This window comes from Callionymus lyra, chromosome 4 (assembly GCF_982586985.1).
Source record: "Callionymus lyra chromosome 4, fCalLyr1.hap1.1, whole genome shotgun sequence".
Classification (NCBI taxonomy): Eukaryota; Metazoa; Chordata; class Actinopteri; order Syngnathiformes; family Callionymidae; genus Callionymus; species Callionymus lyra.
The window spans coordinates 7180111-7204494 of record NC_141821.1 but is presented as its reverse complement, the minus strand read 5'-3'; the positions used below and the strand labels follow the sequence as shown (position 1 = coordinate 7204494).

General features: G+C 37.0%; 2 protein-coding genes across 2 annotated transcripts; one reads left to right on the top strand and one right to left on the bottom strand.

Moving 5' to 3' along the window:
• Positions 1-8841: 8841 nt before the first annotated feature.
• On the bottom strand, positions 8842-19170 carry tm4sf5 (transmembrane 4 L six family member 5). Its single transcript, XM_087790285.1, has 5 exons — positions 18994-19170; positions 16858-16938; positions 15659-15798; positions 9967-10159; positions 8842-9050 (listed from the first exon to the last, which is right to left on the bottom strand). Exons 1-5 carry the CDS (start codon positions 19165-19167, stop codon positions 9033-9035), a joined length of 606 nt encoding a protein of 201 aa, XP_087646411.1. The 5' UTR covers positions 19168-19170; the 3' UTR covers positions 8842-9032.
• Positions 19171-20411: 1241 nt separating this feature from the next.
• On the top strand, positions 20412-23241 carry LOC148081159 (cytidine deaminase). The gene is made up of 5 exons (XM_087788581.1): positions 20412-20471; positions 22591-22707; positions 22762-22873; positions 22933-22990; positions 23068-23241. Exons 1-5 carry the CDS (start codon positions 20414-20416, stop codon positions 23188-23190), a joined length of 468 nt encoding a protein of 155 aa, XP_087644707.1. The 5' UTR covers positions 20412-20413; the 3' UTR covers positions 23191-23241.
• The last annotated feature ends 1143 nt before the right edge of the window (positions 23242-24384 follow it).

Genomic DNA, 24384 nt, shown 5'->3' with positions numbered 1-24384 from the left:
TTCATCAACTGCTTCACTCCTGGTCAGAGATTCTGTTCAAGTGTAGAAACAACAAGAACCAGAAGATTCTTCTGCTCACTCTAGGCCTGCAGGGGTTTCCTCTGTCAGAGCGTGTTGTTGCATCGCTGGAATCTTCAGGGAACACACTCGCACTACTCTTTTCTCTCTCTCTCTCCTTCTTTCTCTCTCTTCCCTTCTTTCTCTCTCTTCCCCTATTTCTCTCCATCTCCTTCTTCCTCTCTCTCTTCCCTTCTTTCTGTCTCTCTCTCCGTTTTCTCTCTCTTCCCTTCCTTCTCTCCCTTCCCTTCTTTCTCTCTCTTCCCTTCTTTCTCTCTCTTCTTCTTTCTCTTTCTTCCCTTCTTTCTCTCTCTTCCCTTCTTTCTCTCTCTCCGTTTTTCTCTCTCTTCCCTTCCTTCTCTCTTCCCTTCTTTCTCTCTCTTCCCTTCTTTCTCTCTCTCTCCTTCTTTCTCTCTTTCTCCTTCTTTCTCTCTCTTCCCTTCCTTCTCTCTCTCTCCTTCTTTCTCTCTCCTTCCTTCTTTCTCTCTCTTCCCTTCCTTCTCTCTCTTCCCTTCTTTCTCTTTCTTCCCTTCTTTCTCTCTCTTCCCTTCTTTCTCTCTCTTACCTTCTTTCTCTCTCTCTCCTTTGTTCTCTCTCTTCCCTTCTTTCTCTCTTCCCTTCTTTCTCTCTCTTATCTTCCTTCTCTCTCTTCCCTTCTTTCTCTCTCTTCCCTTCATTCTCTCTCTCCTTCTTTCTCTTTCTTCCCTTCTTTCTCTCTCTTCCCTTCTTTCTCTCTCTCCGTTTTTCTCTCTCTTCCCTTCCTTCTCTCTTCCCTTCTTTCTCTCTCTCTCCTTCTTTCTCTCTTTCTCATTCTTTCTCTCTCTTCCCTTCCTTCTCTCTCTTTCCTTCCTTCTCTCTCTTCCCTTCTTTCTCCCTCTTCCCTTCTTTCTCTCTCTCTCCTTCTTTCTCTCTCTCTCCTTCTTTCTCTCTCTTCCCTTCTTTCTCTCTCTCTCCTTCTTTCTCTCTCTTCCCTTCCTTCCCTCTCTTCCCTTCTTTCTCTCTCTTCCCTTCCTTCTCTCTCTCTCCTTCTTTCTCTCTCCTTCCTTCTTTCTCTCTCTTCCCTTCCTTCTCTCTCTTCCCTTCTTTCTCTTTCTTACCTTCTTTCTCTCTCTTCCCTTCTTTCTCTCTCTTACCTTCTTTCTCTCTCTCTCCTTTGTTCTCTCTCTTCCCTTCTTTCTCTCTTCCCTTCTTTCTCTCTCTTATCTTCCTTCTCTCTCTTCCCTTCTCTCTCTTCCCTTCTTTCTCTCTATCTCAGCAGGTGGAGCGTCTTATAAACATGTTAGTGCAAATTCGCGATTAGGATCGAAGATCAATCGTCATCGACCTCTTACTCATTTTTATTTGGCATGTTTTTCAAATTCCAAACTCATGAAACAAAGGGTGTAATAGAAATGACACGCTTTACTTTGACTTGACCGAGAAAAAGAGTGTGACCGAGCGTAACGTGGCATCTTTGTTGCTAAACAAATGTCAGTGTTTACAGGAGTTCACCGCTTGAAGTTTCACTAGTAATCCTCTGAACATCTCATCCACATCGTGGATTATTATCTTCAGTAGTGACTTAAAGGAAGGTCCAGGATCGAGAGGGATGCTAACAAGCTAGCTGCTAGCAATATCCACCAATCAGAAGCAAGATAAGGCGTCTCTATCGTGAAGACGCGTCGTTGTATCATCGTAACTTGTCAGGCTAACACAGCGGCGCCCAAATGATCCGTTGAGAAATAAATATTTAGAAATTTCTCGCTAAACTTCACGGTAAATTCCTCAAACGCCATTCCATTCTTTGAAACTCGTAATCCTTCATCATCACGCTCGCTAGCTGTACTGTTTAAAATGGACGTTTGTTATTTTGTGCCGTATCCATTCATTGTTTAAACAGATCATTAGATCTTCACCCAGTTAATAGGTTTCAAATAATTTAAAACGGTAAAAGTTTAAGAAACTATAAACCAATACTTTCCCTGAGTTACAATCATTGAGTTCTTCTCATGGACGTAGACTATTCTACTATTCTACAATATCATAACATTTGGATGTAGAACCTTAGAGACATTGATCATTAGAACATAATATTTGGGCTTTTACACGTGTATGACAATTAACAATGTTAAATATTATGAAATAAATCAATAATAATCCCAAATTACGATCAATGACTGCCCCCGAGTCTGCTTGAGTATGTTCAATCCAATTCAATATTTTCCATTTCATGTTGTAATTATTTTAACAAACTTAAAATATTTACTTATTTAAAGTTTTCTTTAAGAACAATTATTTTCATGTCGATGCTTCAATCTCAGGGACGTTACAGACGAGCAGTCTCGAGGTATTTGGATGTTTTTAAGTTTCTTTTTGGACCGAGATGAAGACGAAGACAACTGAGCTCCAGTCCCTACATTAAAATGAACAAACATTTTTGTCTTTCACTCTCAAAAGAACAGATTACTCAGAAAATAATCCCAACTCTTAGTCGACATGAGGTTAGAAAATAAGTTCAAAAGGTTTTGGGTGAACTATCGCTTTAATGAATAAATAAACATGAAAATATTAGAATTAATTTTCTGAGTGTGTCATGACACAAACATCTCACTCGTGTGACTTCATGAAACTATGATAATAGCGTGTTAAGGCGTGATCAGGATTATTCTTCTGAATCGTGATCACAATCATACTTCATGTGTGTGACGCCCTCTGAAGCGTCGCACACGTGCAGAGAATCTCTTGACTTGTTCTAAATTTGTAACATGTGTGTGACACATAAAACAAGTTATTAAGTTGTGTTTCATTGTGTTATTATTGTTGTCTGGAGACATTTACGTCCACACATTCAGTTTAGCTTCATCTACGTCACTGAGATGGTGGATGTTGAGGGTGGAAAGTGTCCATCGATCCACACTCGATTTAAAGTGAGAACGCACTTGTGTACTCAAAATATTAAACGTGAGTTCTTAAGTGCACGATTTGGGTCACACCACAGGTGTCATCCAGACACACATCATGTCACTTCAGCACTAACCAAGGGTTTGTTGAACATATAATTTTCAGCTCGGCTTGTTTGCCGTCACGACAGAAGTGCCGAGTCAGCGGCCGGTGTGCGGTCGACTGATGCCAAGACGCTGCTGACTGGTCAGTTTTGTCTGGACCTGGAGTCTCTGAATGATGAGTTCAAAGACGATTCTAAGAAGATAGTTGTGTGTGTAGTTTCTAGGAGTGTCGTTGGCTGCGGTACATTCTGTACACTTCAGGTCTAACCACAAACGTTTTGGCAGGTGTTTTGACGTGTGACTGAGGATTTATTCTCTTCTAAGTAGGTCGTCTTATGATGACATTTTCACTCTTGGAATCTTTTCTTTCTCCTTGTTGAGGCGTTACCTTCATTCAACTCTTCTGTTCACATGACACACATAATGTTTACATGACACATATTAATGATGACATGACATACCTAATGTTCAGATTGACCCACATACATGATCAAATGGCACATATATATGATTAAATGACATCCATAATGTTCACATGACACACATACATGATCACATGACCCACATACATGATCAAATGACATACATATTGTTCACATGACACACATAATGTTCACATGACATACATAATGTTCACATGACACACATATTGTTCACATGACACAAATACATGATCAAATGACATACATAATGTTAACATGACACACATATTGTTCACATGACATACATAATGTTCACATGACACACCTATTGTTCACATGACACACATACATGATCACATGACACACATACATGATCAAATGACATACATAATGTTAACATGACACACATATTGTTCACATGACATACATAATGTTAACATGACACACATAATGTTCACATGACACACATACATGATCACATGACACACATACATGATCAAATGACATACATAATGTTAACATGACACACATATTGTTCACATGACATACATAATGTTCACATGACACACATAATGCTCACATGTCACACATACATGATCACATGACACAAATACATGATCAAATGACATACATAATGTTAACATGACACACATATTGTTCACATGACATACATAATGTTCACATGACACACCTATTGTTCACATGACACACATACATGATCACATGACACACATACATGATCAAATGACATACATAATGTTAACATGACACACATATTGTTCACATGACATACATAATGATAACATGACACACATAATGTTCACATGACACACATACATGATCACATGACACACATACATGATCACATGACACACATACATGATCAAATGACATACATAATGTTAACATGACACACATATTGTTCACATTACATACATAATGTTCACATGACACACATAATGTTCACATGACACACATACATGATCACATGACACACATAATGTTCACATGACACACCTATTGTTCACATGACACACATACATGATCACATGACACACATACATGATCAAATGACATACATAATGTTAACATGACACACATATTGTTCACATGACATACATAATGATAACATGACACACATAATGTTCACATGACACACATACATGATCACATGACACACATACATGATCACATGACACACATACATGATCAAATGACATACATAATGTTAACATGACACACATATTGTTCACATTACATACATAATGTTCACATGACACACATAATGTTCACATGACACACATAATGTTCACATGACACACATACATGATCACATGACACACATAATGTTTACATGACACACATTAATGATGACATGACATACCTAATGTTCAGATTGACCCACATACATGATCAAATGGCACATATTATGATTAAATGACATCCATAATGTTCACATGACAAACATACATGATCACATGACCCACATACATGATCAAATGACATACATATTGTTCACATGACACACATACATGATCAAATGACATACATAATGTTAACATGACACACATATTGTTCACATGACATACATAATGTTCACATGACACACATAATGTTCACATGACACACATACATGATCACATGACACACATAATGTTTAATCAAATCACATAATGTTTGCCAGTGTCCTGTTCTATGCTGTAGTGTGTTGGGGTGGAAATGTTTCCAAGAGGAGTGTCAACAGGTTGGACAGGTTGATCAGGAGGGCTGGCTCTGTGGTTGGAATGAAGCTGGACTCACTGGTGACAGTTGCTGAGAGGAGATCATTGAACAAACTACTGTCCATCATGGATGATGACAGTCATCCTCTCAGCACTGTCATCAGTGAGCAGAGAAGCAGAATGAGTGCACGAATGCTCCTACCCAGATGCAAGACAAATAGACTCAGGGACTCATTCATCCCTCGGGCTATTAAGTTGTACAATTCTGAGTTTGGGGGCAGGAGTGGAGTGAAAGTATCATGATGTTCTGTTCTATGTCTATGTCTTTATCTTTATACTTAGATTGTGTCATCTTCTTCTTCCGCTTATGTTCTTTTCTTATTTTATTTTTTATGTATTATTTTTTATTGTTTATGAAAAATTGCTGGCTACTGGAAAAAACAACAATCAATAAAGTTTTACCTTACCTTACCTTACCTTACATACATGATCAAATGACATACATAATGTTAACATGACACACATATTGTTCACATGACACACATGATGTTCACATGACAAACATAAATGTCCACATGACATAACAAATGTTCACATCACACACATACATGATCAAATGACATACAATAATGTTTACATGACACACATACATGATCACATGACACACATAATGTCCACATGACACACATAATGTTCACATGACACACATGATGTTCACATGACAAACATAAATGTCCACATGACACACATAATGTTCACATGACACACATAATGTTCACATGACACACATAATGTTCACATGACACACATAATGTTCACATGACACACATAATGTTCACATGACACACATGATGTTCACATGACAAACATAAATGTCCACATGACACACATAATGTTCACATGACACACATAATGTTCACATGACACACATATTGTTCACATGACACACATAATGTTCACATGACAAACTTAAATGTCCACATCACACACATACATGATCAAATGACATACAATTTGGGCTGAAGAGCTTAGTCAATTGTTTGCTAGAAATCCAACAATGGCTGAGTGAAAACACTCTACAGCTAAATGTGGACAAAACTGAAACACTGGTGATTGCTCCTGATGATAAGGTTCCAGGGTTGAGTCAGTACTTGGGTGACTTAGGTCAGTCTGTCAAACTGAGCCTGAGAAACCTGGGTGTTGTATTTGATAAAGACATGTCTCTTGTTCAACACTGAAGAAAACTGACCACAAACTGTTTCCTTCAACTGAGAAAAATCTCTAAACTTAGGAAAATGTTGTCGGAACATGATCTGGAGCTTGTAATCCATGCGTTTGTTTCTTCTCGTCTGGACTATTGTAACAGTTTGTTTTCATGTCTTAACAAGAAGGATCTGTCTCGTCTGCAGTTGATTCAGAACTCTGCAGCGAGAATTCTGACCCGCTCTAGTAGAAGAACTCACATCTCTCCGGTCCTTAAAACTCTTCACTGGCTTCCAGTTTCTTTCAGGATCAACTTTAAAATTCTGGTTCTTACTTTCAGATCTATTCATGGTCAGGCCTTCCATCAGTGATCTGATCCAGACTTACACCCCAGCTTGGGCTCTGAGGTCTGTGGATCAGAATCTACTTATGGTTCCACTCACACGGCTCAGGACCAGAGGAGAGAAATCTTTTCAGGCTGTTGCTCCTAAGCTTTGGAACGATCTTCTCTCTCTTTGCGCTTGATGGATCTTCTGACTCCTTTAAGAAACATCTTAAGACGTTTCTATTTGTTCAGGCTTTTCCTTGAATTTCTCGAACTCCTGTGTTGTTCTCAGTATTATCTTGATCTTTAAAGTATGTACTTTTTTGAGTATTGTTTTGATTGTTTAAGCGCTTTGTGACCCTGGTCTCGAAAAGCGCTATATAAATAAATATTACTTACTTACTTACTTACTTACAATAATGTTTACATGACACACATAAATGATCACATGACACACATAATGTTCACATGACACATTATTGATCACATGACATACATGATGTTAAAATGACACACATAATGTTCACATGACACACATACATGATCACATGACACAAAAAAGTGATTACATCACACACACATACAAACACTGTCCACATTTCATACACAAATGACCACATGAAACAAGTAACGTTTACATATTTTTTATTTAAAATGAACAAAGTGTCTTTAGATAACTTTAATATGATAATTCTCTGTTACAATCTAAACAAACATCATATTTTTGTTTAAATAGCTTCAATATTTTATCGTTCTTTGAAAGTCTACTTCCCACTTTGGCAAACTCGGGCTGATCTCAGTCAGTTTTGACATTCAGGAGAAAACAGGTTTTGAAGTTTTAGATAAAGTTTTGGAGAAACTAGAGGTTTCTTTCCAAACAGCATCAACATAACAACTGTCCACGCTCGTATATGTGACGATCTGGCTTCATCCGGCCTGGATTTGCATGAGAAGCAGCCGTGAAAAGGCCCGTCCTCCATCTCCCCCTCTTCCTGCTCCCCTCTTTTATCGCTCCAGCTCTTCTCTCGCTTTCTTCTCGAGTCAACGACGTAACATTTGTTTACTGCGTCTTCACTTCATGTACTTGTTGTCGTGATGAAGAAGTTCAATGTTCTGTTAATGATTGATTTGCTGAATGGTATAATTCTCATAGTATTCTTAAATCACAAGTTTATCTTGAGATCATCAGCGTTTACTTTCCCGTGTTGACTTGAGTTTATCGGCCTTTACAACGTTACAACGTTCTGATGCTGCAGGAAGTACTTGAACATCCTCTCTGATGGAGTTTGTTCTCTGGCTGGACTCTCTGGTTCCTCCCCGCCGTGACTTCCTAAATTTAACCGCCGCTCTGCAAAAGGTGTTTTACTTAAAACTTATATAACCATTCCTGTGAATGGTCTCCATGCCAACAACAGATTAAGAGCTTAACTACGGACTGCTGGTGTACAGTTGAGGCAGCTGTAGTGTTCTGAGGCTCCACAGGGGGCGCTGTGACCTTTGACTTTCGCTCAACCCACAGCAATCCTATTTGACGTGTTTTTTTTTTTTACATGTAGGAAGATTTGTTTCTTTACTAACAAATGCAAAAAAATATAAAATACAAACTTCAAACAATTAAAAAAATTAATTAATATTTTCAATGAAAGAGTCTTCAACCAAAAAAGGGGTTTTTCATTAAGAAAACATTTGCTCCTTTGAAAAAGTTGCCTTAATTTAAAAAATATAATAAATAAAAGTCTCTTCCATTCCCCCAAAATATTTCAAATCAAAAAAGAAGTTTCTTCATTAAAAAAAAGATTCTAATGAGAAAGAAAGAGTTGCTTCAATCGAAAAAATATATTTTCAATTTAAAAAAGTTAAAACAAGTTACTTCAATAAAAAAACAGTTTTCTTTAGTTTAAAAAAACAACAATTTGATTCAATAAAAAACAAAACAAGTTACTTTAATAAAAAACATGTTTCTTTAGTTAAAAAACAACAACAAAAAGTTGCTTCAATAAAAAACGTGTTTCTTCATTTAAAAAAAAACAAGTTGCATCAATAAAAAAAAAAGTTGCTTAAAGAAAACAAATTAAAAAATATTTCTCAACATTTTGATTGGATAATAAAGACACAGATCTACTTCTGAACATTTTTTAACAATGTTTTTTTTAATGTTTTAACGATTTAATTCCTGACAAATGCAGTCGACGTGAAGATTGTGGCTCAGGAGGAAGTGTCTTCACAAAATACACTTTTATTGACCCTGAAGATCAGCCGAACATATATTCGTACAAACTCTGGTGTGAGGACAGTTGCTTCTCTCGGCGAATCTCTTCTTTCACAAGCCGCTGTCGTCCTGGAAAAGGTCAAGGGTCACAAAGTTATTTTTGCAGGTTCTGTTAATGAACGTGTGCCTCGTGTTAATGTGTGGACACTTGTTTTCTGGACATTGGAGATGACCTTTGAACTCTACAAAGTCCCACCTGGAGTCTGACTCCGCAGATGAAAAAAAACTTTGACAACGATACTAAACTTAAGTACATGAAGTACTTGATTTGTAGATGAAGCTTCAAAACTGTATTCGTCCACCACTAGGAGGATCAGGGTCATGGGTTGATGAGGCTTCATGATACAGTGTCTTCATGTCAAAGACCACTAGGTGGCACTCTTAGTTGAAAATGATGCCAGGTTTCATTTAGTAGATCAGAGTCAGGGATTATGAAACAGGGAGCGATATCTAGTGGTCTCTCAAAATGAAGACACTGTATCATGATACCTCATCAGCTGTTTCATGAAGCCTCATCAACACGGCTTCGAACAGCTGTTCTATTGAAACCTCACATCATTTTTTAAATCGACCATGACCTTATGACCTCTTAATAACATGACACTGTTTCATGAAGCTTCATCGACACATCACTGGAACATCAGTGGTAAGATTGAGGTACTGCAGTTTCCCTCACGTCTCAGGGTTGATCGACGACTAAACCAAAGATGTTTGTTTAGTTGAGGCTTCATGAAACAGCTGATGTATCGTGATACAGTGTCTTAATTTAGAGAGAGCACTAGATGTCACTTTATGTATGAAAGGTGTATGTTGTCAGGTTTTTTGAATAAGTAGATGAGAGTCAATGGTAAGGCAGAGAGTGACATCTAGTGGTCTTTTAACGTAAAGACACTGTATCATGATACCTCATCAGCTGTTTCATGAAGCCTAGAAAGTCAATGAACATCATTCTACAGTTATATCCTCAGACGTCTGCTCTTCTTACATCTTTCCTCTCGCGACAGTCTCCCAGGCAGAAGCCCATGCATCCGTTGAGGACTTGGATGCCACAGAGCAGGAACTGCAGCGAGCCCATGGCCAGCAAGATGGAGAAGAGGACCACGTGCCACATGACTGCGTTCTCGGGGAACTTGCAGAGGTTCCAGAGGGTCTGGTTGACCAGGTAGCTGCCCTCGCCTCTGCAGGACAAACACAGGATTACGACGGAGAAACTCTAATGCTGGTCCGTCTCCTTTGGTTCCTTCATTCATGGTCTTCCTGAGTCCAGGGTCTTGAGGAGGGTCCGAGTCGCAGGTTTGACACGAGCACAGTGAGAGTATACTATTTATATTCTGACAATGATTAAACAGGTGAATTAACTCACTCTTTTTCAGACTCTAAACCTGATACATTTCTTTTGTTGGATATTTCAATTCATGACAAATAACTTATGATATTATATTGAAAAATAATCTTTAAATATTTTTTATTTTATTTTTTCTATTCGTTATGTAGCAAAAGTATTGTTTTGATTATCTATTTATTTCTCACCCTGTCTGAGGACATTGAATGAACCATACAAGTGATTAATAAACTTGATTTTCCATTTTATCCACTTCCTGTTTCAGCGTCAGCTTCCACTAACTTCTCTCTGCTGCCCTCGTGCGTTCTATAGCTGTAACTACATCATCGACGACCATTAGTGGATTCTTTACTTGATTTTATTGTCTTGTTGACTTAAACACACACGTGCGTCACTGTAGACAGTTAGACTCCATCATGTGTTCTTTCATTAACGGGAGGAAACTCGAGTGCAGGTGTGGATGTACAAACTCACAACACATTTTCTCTCTTTCTGTCTAGGTCACTAAGCGCAAAGCATTATGGGACTTATTGTGACACTGTAGTGTGAGAGAGTGATTTAAAAACAAGCCATCGATAATAATAGCGTTTATAGATTTTAGGTTGTTATCAAAAGACCAAGAAACTGATTTTAATGTTTAATTTGCTCATTAATTGAAGATACATTTATTGTTAGGTTCAAGTTAATAAGTAAGAAAAAGTTATCAGTAAATATTGCTTTATTATTTCCCACAATACTGTATCCATATTCAAGAGCACTGTCGATACTTGTTACTACATTATCACAACACCAGAGTCAAGTACTGGACAATACTACACATATAAACTTGTTACTACACTATCACAACACCAGAGTCAAGTACTGGACAATACTACACATATATACTTGTTACTACACTATCACAACACCAGAGTCAAGTACTCCATAATACTCCACATATATCCTTGTTACTACACTATCACAACCCCAGAGTCAAGTACTAGACAATACTACACATATATACTTGTTACTACACTATCACAACACCAGAGTCATGTACTGGACAATACTACACATATATACTTGTTACTACACTATCACAACCCCAGAGTCAAGTACTAGACAATACTACACATATATACTTGTTACTACACTATCACAACACCAGAGTCAAGTACTGGACAATACTACACATATATACTTGTTACTACACTATCACAACACCAGACTCAAGTACTAGACAATACTACACATATATACTTGTTACTACACTATCACAACACCAGAGTCAAGTACTGGACAATACTACACATATATCCTTGTTACTACACTATCACAACACCAGAGTCAAGTACTAGACAATACTACACATATATACTTGTTACTACACTATCACAACACTAGAGTCAAGTACTAGACAATACTACACATATATACTTGTTACTACACTATCACAACACCAGAGTCAAGTACTCGACAATACTACACATATATACTTGTTACTACACTATCACAACACTAGAGTCAAGTACTAGACAATACTACACATATATACTTGTTACTACACTATCACAACACTAGAGTCAAGTACTCGACAATACTACACATATATACTTGTTACTACACTATCACAACACTAGAGTCAAGTACTAGACAATACTACACATATATACTTGTTACTACACTATCAAAACACTAGAGTCAAGTACTAGACAATACTACACATATATACTTGTTACTACACTATCACAACACCAGAGTCAAGTACTGGACAATACTACACATATATACTTGTTACTACACTATCACAACACTAGAGTCAAGTACTCGACAATACTACACATATATACTTGTTACTACACTATCACAACACTAGAGTCAAGTACTAGACAATACTACACATATATACTTGTTACTACACTATCAAAACACTAGAGTCAAGTACTAGACAATACTACACATATATACTTGTTACTACACTATCACAACACCAGAGTCAAGTACTGGACAATACTACACATATATACTTGTTACTACACTATCACAACACCAGAGTCAAGTACTGGACAATACTACACATATATCCTTGTTACTACACTATCACAACACCAGAGTCAAGTACTGGACAATACTACACATATATACTTGTTACTACACTATCACAACACTAGAGTCAAGTACTAGACAATACTACACATATATACTTGTTACTACACTATCACAACACTAGAGTCAAGTACTAGACAATACTACACATATATACTTGTTACTACACTATCACAACACCAGAGTCAAGTACTGGACAATACTACACATATATCCTTGTTACTACACTATCACAACACCAGAGTCAAGTACTGGACAATACTACACATATATCCTTGTTACTACACTATCACAACACTAGAGTCAAGTACTAGACAATACTACACATATATACTTGTTACTACACTATCACAACACCAGAGTCAAGTACTCGACAATACTACACATATATACTTGTTACTACACTATCACAACACTAGAGTCAAGTACTAGACAATACTACACATATATACTTGTTACTACACTATCACAACACTAGAGTCAAGTACTCGACAATACTACACATATATACTTGTTACTACACTATCACAACACTAGAGTCAAGTACTAGACAATACTACACATATATACTTGTTACTACACTATCAAAACACTAGAGTCAAGTACTAGACAATACTACACATATATACTTGTTACTACACTATCACAACACCAGAGTCAAGTACTGGACAATACTACACATATATACTTGTTACTACACTATCACAACACTAGAGTCAAGTACTCGACAATACTACACATATATACTTGTTACTACACTATCACAACACTAGAGTCAAGTACTAGACAATACTACACATATATACTTGTTACTACACTATCACAACACTAGAGTCAAGTACTCGACAATACTACACATATATACTTGTTACTACACTATCACAACACTAGAGTCAAGTACTAGACAATACTACACATATATACTTGTTACTACACTATCAAAACACTAGAGTCAAGTACTAGACAATACTACACATATATACTTGTTACTACACTATCACAACACTAGAGTCAAGTACTAGACAATACTACACATATATACTTGTTACTACACTATCAAAACACTAGAGTCAAGTACTGGACAATACTACACATATATACTTGTTACTACACTATCACAACACCAGAGTCAAGTACTGGACAATACTACACATATATCCTTGTTACTACACTATCACAACACCAGAGTCAAGTACTGGACAATACTACACATATATACTTGTTACTACACTATCACAACACTAGAGTCAAGTACTAGACAATACTACACATATATACTTGTTACTACACTATCACAACACTAGAGTCAAGTACTAGACAATACTACACATATATACTTGTTACTACACTATCACAACACCAGAGTCAAGTACTGGACAATACTACACATATATCCTTGTTACTACACTATCACAACACCAGAGTCAAGTACTGGACAATACTACACATATATCCTTGTTACTACACTATCACAACACTAGAGTCAAGTACTAGACAATACTACACATATATACTTGTTACTACACTATCACAACACTAGAGTCAAGTACTAGACAATACTACACATATATACTTGTTACTACACTATCACAACACCAGAGTCAAGTACTCGACAATACTACACATATATACTTGTTACTACACTATCACAACACTAGAGTCAAGTACTAGACAATACTACACATATATACTTGTTACTACACTATCACAACACTAGAGTCAAGTACTCGACAAAACTACACATATATACTTGTTACTACACTATCACAACACTAGAGTCAAGTACTAGACAATACTACACATATATACTTGTTACTACACTATCACAACACCAGAGTCAAGTACTGGACAATACTACACATATATCCTTGTTACTACACTATCACAACACCAGAGTCAAGTACTGGACAATACTACACATATATCCTTGTTACTACACTATCACAACACCAGAGTCAAGTACTCAACAATACTACACATATATACTTGTTACTACACTATCACAACACCAGAGTCAAGTACTGGACAATACTACACATATATCCTTGTTACTACACTATCACAACACCAGAGTCAAGTACTAGACAATACTACACATATATACTTGCTACTACACTATCACAACACCAGAGTCAAGTACTGGACAATACTACACATATATCCTTGTTACTACACTATCACAACACCAGAGTCAAGTACTCAACAATACTACACATATATACTTGTTACTACACTATCACAACACCAGAGTCAAGTACTGGACAATACTACACATATATCCTTGTTACTACACTATCACAACACCAGAGTCAAGTACTGGACAATACTACACATATATCCTTGTTACTACACTATCACAACACCAGAGTCAAGTACTCAACAATACTACACATATGTACTTGTTACTACACTATCACAACACCAGAGTCAGGTACTGGACAATACTACACATATATCCTTGTTACTACACTATCACAACACTAGAGTCAAGTACTAGACAATACTACACATATATACTTGTTACTACACTATCACAACACCAGAGTCAAGTACTGGACAATACTACACATATATACTTGTTACTACACTATCACAACACCAGAGTCAAATACTAGACAATACTACACATATATACTTGTTACTACACTATCACAACACCAGAGTCAAGTACTGGACAATACTACACATATATCCTTGTTACTACACTATCACAACACCAGAGTCAAGTACTAGACAATACTACACATATATACTTGTTACTACACTATCACAACACTAGAGTCAAGTACTAGACAATACTACACATATATACTTGTTACTACACTATCACAACACCAGAGTCAAGTACTCGACAATACTACACATATATACTTGTTACTACACTATCACAACACTAGAGTCAAGTACTAGACAATACTACACATATATACTTGTTACTACACTATCACAACACTAGAGTCAAGTACTCGACAATACTACACATATATACTTGTTACTACACTATCACAACACTAGAGTCAAGTACTAGACAATACTACACATATATACTTGTTACTACACTATCAAAACACTAGAGTCAAGTACTGGACAATACTACACATACAGTATATACTTGTTACTACAATATCACTATATATCTTATCAACCCTGTATCGTGATATGTATCACATTCATGTGTATTTAACACATTCTTGACAATACAAACACCTCCAAGCTAGCCTGGGTTGAACAGACGGACTTGAACACTTACTCAAGATTCTCAAAAGGATATTCCCAAGTGATGTCGTCGATCCGACACTTGGGTCCGATGGCGAGTCCAGCCGAGGCGACGCTCATGCAGTAAATAGATCCCAACAGACCGAACACCGATGAAAACACGGAGTTGAGCATCTGAAACACACCAGGAGCAAAAAAGTGTTTTGGCATCAGTTAACCCTTGTGTCATCTCAAGGTCAAGGTGACCCCAGGGCCGAAAACAAACGTGTATGTGGTATCCCTTGTGTTGTCTCAGGTTCAGGGTGAACGACCTCCCTGGCTTCCATAAATACATATGCAGTGTTGGAGGTCAAGGGATACCACAAATACGTTTGTTTCCGAACCTTCGGGTAACCAAGGGTTAAGAAACAAATGCTTATAAAAATGATGTTTTTGTGATACATTTATAAAATATGAAGTCAAATCATTCAATTGAAGTAAAAAAAAGTCAATGATTTCACTTGATTACTCAACGTCTTTGATTGACAGCACGATCAATGAACAAGAAGATTCGTTTAAAACATGTGACGTAAAATATGTATTGTATTTCAAAATGACCTTCACGATGAAGAAGTACCATTTTTAACACAGTAAGAGAAAATAAATTAAATATTCTGTTCCTTTTCGTCAAGCTTGCTTAAGGCCTTGGCTCCTGCTTGAGTCGCGGCTTCTAATGTCAGTGATGCTTATCTTAAAGATAAGGATGAGAAACTTCCTCAGGGAGCTCATTGTTAGTCACTGCTAAGGGACCGTCAAGAGTCAAAATGAATAAATAAATATTTAATGACATTTAATGTTAATCTGATTGTATGTTATCTCATCTTTTTCATTTATTTTCATTTAAGTGATGTAATGTAAACAAAAATGAAAAACGTATACATTTTACTATCGAAATAAAATACATGTTGTCATGCCATAAAATAAGTTGTGTAACATTTCACTTGAGTCGTGTCTAACTGTCAATAGATTATAGTCATTATATTCATTATATTCATTATATTCATTATATTCATTATATTCATTATATTCATCATCCTTTCATTCCTGTCAATGGTTGGATGTGAAAAGTCTGACGTCCGGAGAATCGATCGTCGCTTCTGTGACAGTGTTAGTCACTCAAGATAAAAAAAAAAAAGTTAATCGAGTCACACTTAAGGAATGAACAAATAATCTCTGTCCTTAATCTTTCCTCACCCGGCAACGGTTGCCACAGCAACCTGCTCCACAGCAACCCTTGCCCCCGGCCCTGATAGCGGAGCAGCTCGGGCACAGCATCTGCAGAGAAGTCGGGCGGAGTCAAGAACCACAGGACAGATCTGTCAATCAACGCTGACACCACGGATTGTAACACGGCGTCACAAACTGTTGTCAACGTTAAAATCGACAGGAAGAACCAAATAGTCATTTTTACGCAAGAGGTTGTTGGTTCTAACCTGGTGCCAGATGTCAGCCTCGACATAAACCGATGTTTCAGTCTTTTGTCAAACGTATTTATTATGTCAATATTATGTTGTTATTAAACGTAGTGACACGTCTGTCAAACATCTGTTTTTCTTTGTTAAAGATTAATCGTGTTCGATTTGATCTTTTTTTTACGACATCATTGTTTATTTAAAACCGTCATCGCAGCATTTATAGCTTCTCTAAATGAAAATGAGTTCACTTTATTTTAATAGATGGGTGTAAACAACCGATTACATTAAAGTACCAAAATAAAAAAATAATAAAAGTATTTTCAATTCCTTTCGTTTGCTGACGTTCAACGACATTTTCAAGGGTTTTCTTATCTTATCTTCTCCAAGACATGATTCTCTTTTACGACGCACGACAAAATAAATGTTTGCACGACAAGCTAGAGATTTTAAATACATTAAATTAATAATAATAATAAAGTATTAACCGTAACATCTAGAGAGAGCACCTTAAAGTAACACACCTGTACAAGGTGTATTTTCATTTTTAATATTTAAATGTCCAAAACATCTCAACTTTAAGCATTTGAGTTCAGAATATTCATCGTGGCAATAATCAAAGTCCAGATAAGATTCAACGTTTCTTTTCTATCATTCGTCAAAGTCACGTTTACTTCACGAGAATCAAGTAATTTAGTGGTTTACTTCACGAAAATCAAGTATTTCAGTGGTTTACTTCACGAGAATCAAGTATTTCAGTAGTTTTCTTCACAAGAATAGAGTATTTTAGCGGTTTTCTTCACAAGAATCAAGTATTTTAGTGGTTTACTTCACGAGAATCAAGTATTTCAGTGGTTTACTTAACGAGAATCGAGTATTTCATTGGTTTACTTCACAAGAATAGAGTATTTTAGCGGTTTTCTTCACAAGAATCAAGTATTTTAGTGGTTTACTTCATGAGAATCGAGTATTTCAGTGGTTTACTTCACGAGAATCAAGTATTTCAGTGGTTTACTTCATGAGAATCGAGTATTTCAGTGGTTTACTTCACGAGAATCAAGTATTTCAGTGGTTTACTTCACAAGAATCAAGTATTTCAGTGGTTTACTTCACGAGAATCGAGTATTTCAGTGGTTTACTTCACAAGAATCGAGTATTTCAGTGGTTTACTTCACGAAAATCAAGTATTTCAGTGGTTTACTTCACGAGAATCAAGTATTTCAGTGGTTTACTTCACAAGAATCATGTATTTCAGTGGTGTACTTCACGAGAATTGAGTATTTCAGTGCTTTACTTCACGAGAATCAAGTATTTCAGTGGTTTACTTCACGAGAATCGTATATTTCGGTGGTTTACTTCACGAGAATCGAGTATTTCAGTGGTTTACTTCACGAGAATCAAGTATTTCAGTGGTTTACTTCACGAGAATCGAGTATTTCAGTGGTTTACTTCACGAGAATCGTATATTTCGGTGGTTTACTTCACGAGAATCGAGTATTTCAGTGGTTTACTTCACAAGAATCGAGTATTTCAGTGGTGTACTTCACAAGAATCAAGTATTTCAGTGGTTTACTTCACGAGAATCGAGTATTTCAGTGGTTTACTTCACGAGAATCGAGTATTTCAGTGGTTTACTTCACAAGAATCGAGTATTTCAGTGGTTTACTTCACAAGAATCGAGTATTTCAGTGGTTTACTTCACAAGAATCGAGTATTTGAGTGGTTTACTTCACGAGAATCGAGTATTTGAGTGGTTTACTTCACGAGAATCGAGTATTTCAGTGGTTTACTTCACAAGAATCGAGTATTTCAGTGGTTTACTTCACGAGAATTGAGTATTTCAGTGGTTTACTTCACGAGAATCGTATATTTCGGTGGTATTCATGCTGCTGAAGCCAACATTGAAGGTGTAACTCACAAAGAGGCCTCCTCCGATCAGCCCCCCCATCAGCCAGACCTGCACCGAGATCTGGCTGTTCTCCAGCTGCTGACCATCGGGGAAGAAGAGCAGCAGGTTGGCGACCATGCAGATGAAGGCGGTGGGCAGGAGGATGAGGCCCACCAGACGGGCACACTTTCCCGTGCAGCACATGACTCTCCTCGTCTTTTTCACTTCTGAGTCTTCCTCTGGCGAGTTATCAGTGCGGACGATAAGAACACACCTCTGCCTGCCCTCACTCACACACACACACACACACACACACACACACACACACACACACACACACACACACACACACACACACACACACACACACACACACACACACACACACACACACACACACACACACACACGAAAGTCAAACACGATGACAGGCGAGAAGAGCAAAGGCTGAGTATTGATCCAACCTTCCGTGGTTTCAGGTAAGAGGCGTGGCCTAAGAGGAGCTCTTACATCGGAGAGACTCGGAGTAGAGCGGCTGCTCTTCCTTGAAAACCAATCAATCAATCAATCAATCAACTCTTGAATCATCTCGTGACTCTTACTTCTATGAACGTCCAGGTTCTGATGGTCCGGACCACACGTCTCCAGGTTGTTGACACAGAATTTATTAATTGAAAAATGTTTTTTTTTAAAGATTTTGCTTTGACCTGGTCACATGACACAAACACACACACACACACCCCAACACACAGACACACACACACACACTCACACAAACAGACACACACACACACAGACACACACACACACACACACACACACAAACACACAGACAGACACACCCCCACTCACACACACACTCACACAAACAGACACACACACAGACACACACACACACACACACACTCACAAACACACTCACACAAGCAGACACACAGACACACACACACACACACACACACACCCCCACACACACACACACACACACACACACACACACACTCACACACACACTCACACAAACAGACACACACACACACACACACTCACAAACACACTCACACAAACAGACACACACACACACACACACACTCACACACACACACACACACACACACACACACACACACACACACACACACACACACACACACACACACACACACACCCACACACACAGACACACACACCCCCCCACACACACACACACACACACACACACACACACACACACACACACACACAGACACACACACACACACACACACACACACACACACACACACACACACACACACACCCACACCCACAGACACACACACACACACACACACACAGACACACACACACACACACACACGAGCGGTGTTTATTTAAGCTGCCGACCTTTGAGAGCAAACACAACTCTGTGGGCGACACACAAAGAAACAGATTCACAACAGATTTGAAGATGAATGAACCACAGGGTTGTGATGCTGCAGCTCGACACACGGAAGACATTTGTCCAAGTGAGTTGAAATTCTGTTCACAGTTTCAATTCTCTTTTCTCTGTTTCACTGTAAATTAAATGAACCGAAAACAAGTAAAATAAATTGAAGATCTCCTACAATTTATTCCTGTTTTTTATTTTTTATTTGGTGAAAATACATTTTAAGATCAAGACATTTCGAGCATATTTTCCTTTGAAATGTTCAAAAAACTTTTCTGCTCAATTACCTGGAAGGTATTCATGACATATATATTTTACAACGAACGGAAATAGAGGATTAATTCTGATTCAATGTGATTTTATATTCAATTGTATTATCGTGACGCTTGAGCGCCTCAAACATATTATTAACAAGCAGTTTATGAAATGATAAAAAGTATTTTAGATTAATTTAATGGGAAAATAACATTTCTCTTGACAGTAAAAGGGTTCGAATTGAAGATAAAACACATATTTTTGCTGGAATGATTATAAATTGAACATTACCTTCTTTCATGTTGAGGAGAGAAATCCTTCCAGACTGTTGCTCCTAAGCTTTGGAACCATCTCTGTGTTTGATGATCTACTGACTCCTTCAAGAAACATCTGTGTTTGATGATCTACTGACTCCTTCAAGAAACATCTGTGTTTGATGATCTACTGACTCCTTCAAGAAACATCTGTGTTTGATGATCTACTGACTCCTTCAAGAAACATCTGTGTTTGATGATCTACTGACTCCTTCAAGAAACATCTGTGTTTGATGATCTACTGACTCCTTCAAGAAACATCTGTGTTTGATGATCTACTGACTCCTTCAAGAAACATCTGTGTTTGATGATCTACTGACTCCTTCAAGAAACGTCTGTGTTTGATGATCTACTGACTCCTTCAAGAAACATCTGTGTTTGATGATCTACTGACTCCTAGAAACATCTGTGTTTGATGATCTACTGACTCCTTCAAGAAACATCTGTGTTTGATGATCTACTGACTCCTTCAAGAAACATCTGTGTTTGATGATCTACTGACTCCTTCAAGAAACATCTGTGTTTGATGATCTACTGACTCCTTCAAGAAACATCTGTGTTTGATGATCTACTGACTCCTTCAAGAAACATCTGTGTTTGATGATCTACTGACTCCTTCAAGAAACATCTGTGTTTGATGATCTACTGACTCCTTCAAGAAACATCTGTGTTTGATGATCTACTGACTCCTTCAAGAAACATCTGTGTTTGATGATCTACTGACTCCTTCAAGAAACATCTGTGTTTGATGATCTACTGACTCCTTCAAGAAACATCTGAAGAGACTTTTATTTGTTCAGGCTTTTCCTTGATTTTTCTGGAACTCCTGTGTTTGTTTTATGTGTCTTGATCTTTTTAAGTATATATTTTATATATTTATATATATATATATTATGTATTTATTTTAGGTGGTGTTCTTTTCCAGTACATTTCCCCTCCTATCCTAAATATTACATGTAAAATCAACACATTAATAGTAAGTAAATGTTCACTTTAGGTAAAGATGGATAATAATGTTTATTATTCTCCTCGTTTGATTCCAAATGAAAACATATTTTAATTATACTCTTATAAACATCACACAGAATAAACTAAATCATTAAAAAACTAAAAACCAACCTGTCGTCTGGGCCAGAACAATATCACAAACACACACAAATATACTGCAAAGAAAAAAAAAATATATATATATATATATATATATATTAAAAAAAACTAGTATTACCAAACTAATAAACTTACTAACTAATAAAAAAAACTAATATTAACAATTATGTGGGAATCGAACCTCCTCAAACTTCCAAAAATGTCAGCCGCCACTGGTGTATTGATTTGATTGTTTAAGCGGTTTGTGACCCTGGTCTAGAAAGATCTTTACTAACAACTATTACTTACTTACATCCTAGAGTCGTCTCGCTCACAAAATGTTCAAACTATAAAGAGCTCATCCATAGAAATAGAAAACTTTGTCGGACAACATGACAAGTTTCTCTGGTTGCATATCATAGTAAATAACGAGGACCAGGGGCCGCATTAAATCTGTTTAAGGGCCACACTTAGGACATGCGTCTTCTAAACCCCTGAGTCACATATCGTGCTGTAGAAGTGATACATTGGTGTGATCCGCAGTCAAGGTGCAGGAGTTGGTCTCTCGGTGTCTGCAGGCCAGAAACGCTGCTTACTGTCCGTACAGCAACTTCGCGGTGGGCGCGGCTCTGCTGACACAAGATGGCGCTATAGTAACAGGTGATCGAACAGGTGTGTTCTTGTTCTGGTGAGTAACTTGTGGATGTTCTGCAGGATGTAACGTGGAGAACACGTCGTACGGTCTGACGGTGTGCGCCGAGAGAAGCGCGGTCCAGAGCGCCGTGAGCGAAGGCCACAGGAAGTTCAGAGCCATCGCCGTCACATGGTTGGTCCTCGCACCGTCGACCTTCTGCTCGTGGTTTACGTCCATGTTTGTGTTTCAAGTGACATCGAAGACCGCTTTGTTGGTCCGTGCGGAGCGTGTCGTCAAGTCCTGATGGAGGTGACGACACCTGTCAATCATTTCTGTTCCTTCAGATGTTGACGTCAGATTGTTACTCTTGGCTTCTGTCTCACTAGTTTGGATCGGACTGGATCGTCTACTTGACCAAACCCAACGGATCCTTCAGAGAAACGAGTCTCTCGGAGCTTCTGCCTTTAACCTTTTCTCCAGAACATCTTCAGAAACAAGACAAGTCTTAAAGGTTCTTGTTCTACAGGCTTTTGTTGGGAAATAAAACCTGAACCTTATCACTGACAGAAATCTTCTTTTATTTTAAAACAAGTTAATTCATTATTATTATTACTATTATTATTATTATTACTATTATTATAACTATTATTATTATTATTACAATTATAATTGTTATTATTGCATAATATATATTTTATTATTATTCATTAATTCATTTTCTACCGCTTTATCCCTTATGGGGGTCGCTGGGAGACTGTATCCTATCTCAGTATCATAGGGTGAGAGGCAGGGGACACCCTGGACAGGATACCAGTCTGTCCCAGGGCACACAAAGACAGACAACCATTCACACACACTTTCATACCTACCAACCTCTGTATTATTATTTTTAATCATTATTATTGAAATCATTATTATTATCATCATCATCATCATCATTATTCTTACTATTCTTATTATTGTTATTATTATTGTTATTATTATTACTATTATTATCATTATCATTAGCATTATCAGTATAATTATCATTATCATTATCAGTATAATTATCATTATCATTATCATTATCATTATCAGTATAATTATCATTATCATTATTATCATTTTTATTATTATTATTATTATTATTATTATCATCAATATTATTATTATTATTATTATTATTGTTATTATTATCATTATCATTATCATTATCATCATCATCATTATTATTGTTATTATTGTTATTATTATTACTATTATTATTATCATTATCATTATCATTATTATTATCATTATTATTATTATTATTATTATTATTATTGTAACTTAAGTGGTACAAAAAACTAATGAATGAATAAAGTGTCTGAGATGGAAAACAGGAAGTGCTGTTGAAAAGTTGTTTTTACAGGTCAAAGGTTACGATCACAGGTCAGAGGTATAATCACAATTCTACCTCAAAGTAGTGACGTCACAAGTACACTTAATGCTGAGCTGGTATTTATTGTGTTTCACTCTCAGTGTTCATTACTGTGTATTTATATGTTAAGGTGAACTTTCTGCAGAGACAATGAAGGAAGATCCTTCAAACACAAAAAGGTTGTTGGTGCAACACCACAAGAAACAAATAAATAAAGTTTTGTTTAATGATATTTTCGACAAACAACTGAAAGCAGTCTGGGTAGTTTTGTGTACCTCAATATTATTGTACTAAAATAACTAGT

Coding starts and splice junctions, on each gene's coding strand:
- tm4sf5 (XM_087790285.1), bottom strand. CDS start 19,167: ATGTGCTGCACGGGAAAGTGTGCCCGTCTGGTGGGCCTCATCCTCCTG. Junction 16,939..18,993: donor TGATCGGAGGAGGCCTCTTT/GTGAGTTACACC, acceptor ACTTCTCTGCAG/ATGCTGTGCCCGAGCTGCTC. Junction 10,160..15,658: donor TATCCTTTTGAGAATCTTGA/GTAAGTGTTCAA, acceptor TTTGTCCTGCAG/AGGCGAGGGCAGCTACCTGG.
- LOC148081159 (XM_087788581.1), top strand. CDS start 20,414: ATGAATGAACCACAGGGTTGTGATGCTGCAGCTCGACACACGGAAGAC. Junction 20,472..22,590: donor CACGGAAGACATTTGTCCAA/GTGAGTTGAAAT, acceptor TGTGATCCGCAG/TCAAGGTGCAGGAGTTGGTC. Junction 22,991..23,067: donor GTCGTCAAGTCCTGATGGAG/GTGACGACACCT, acceptor CTGTCTCACTAG/TTTGGATCGGACTGGATCGT.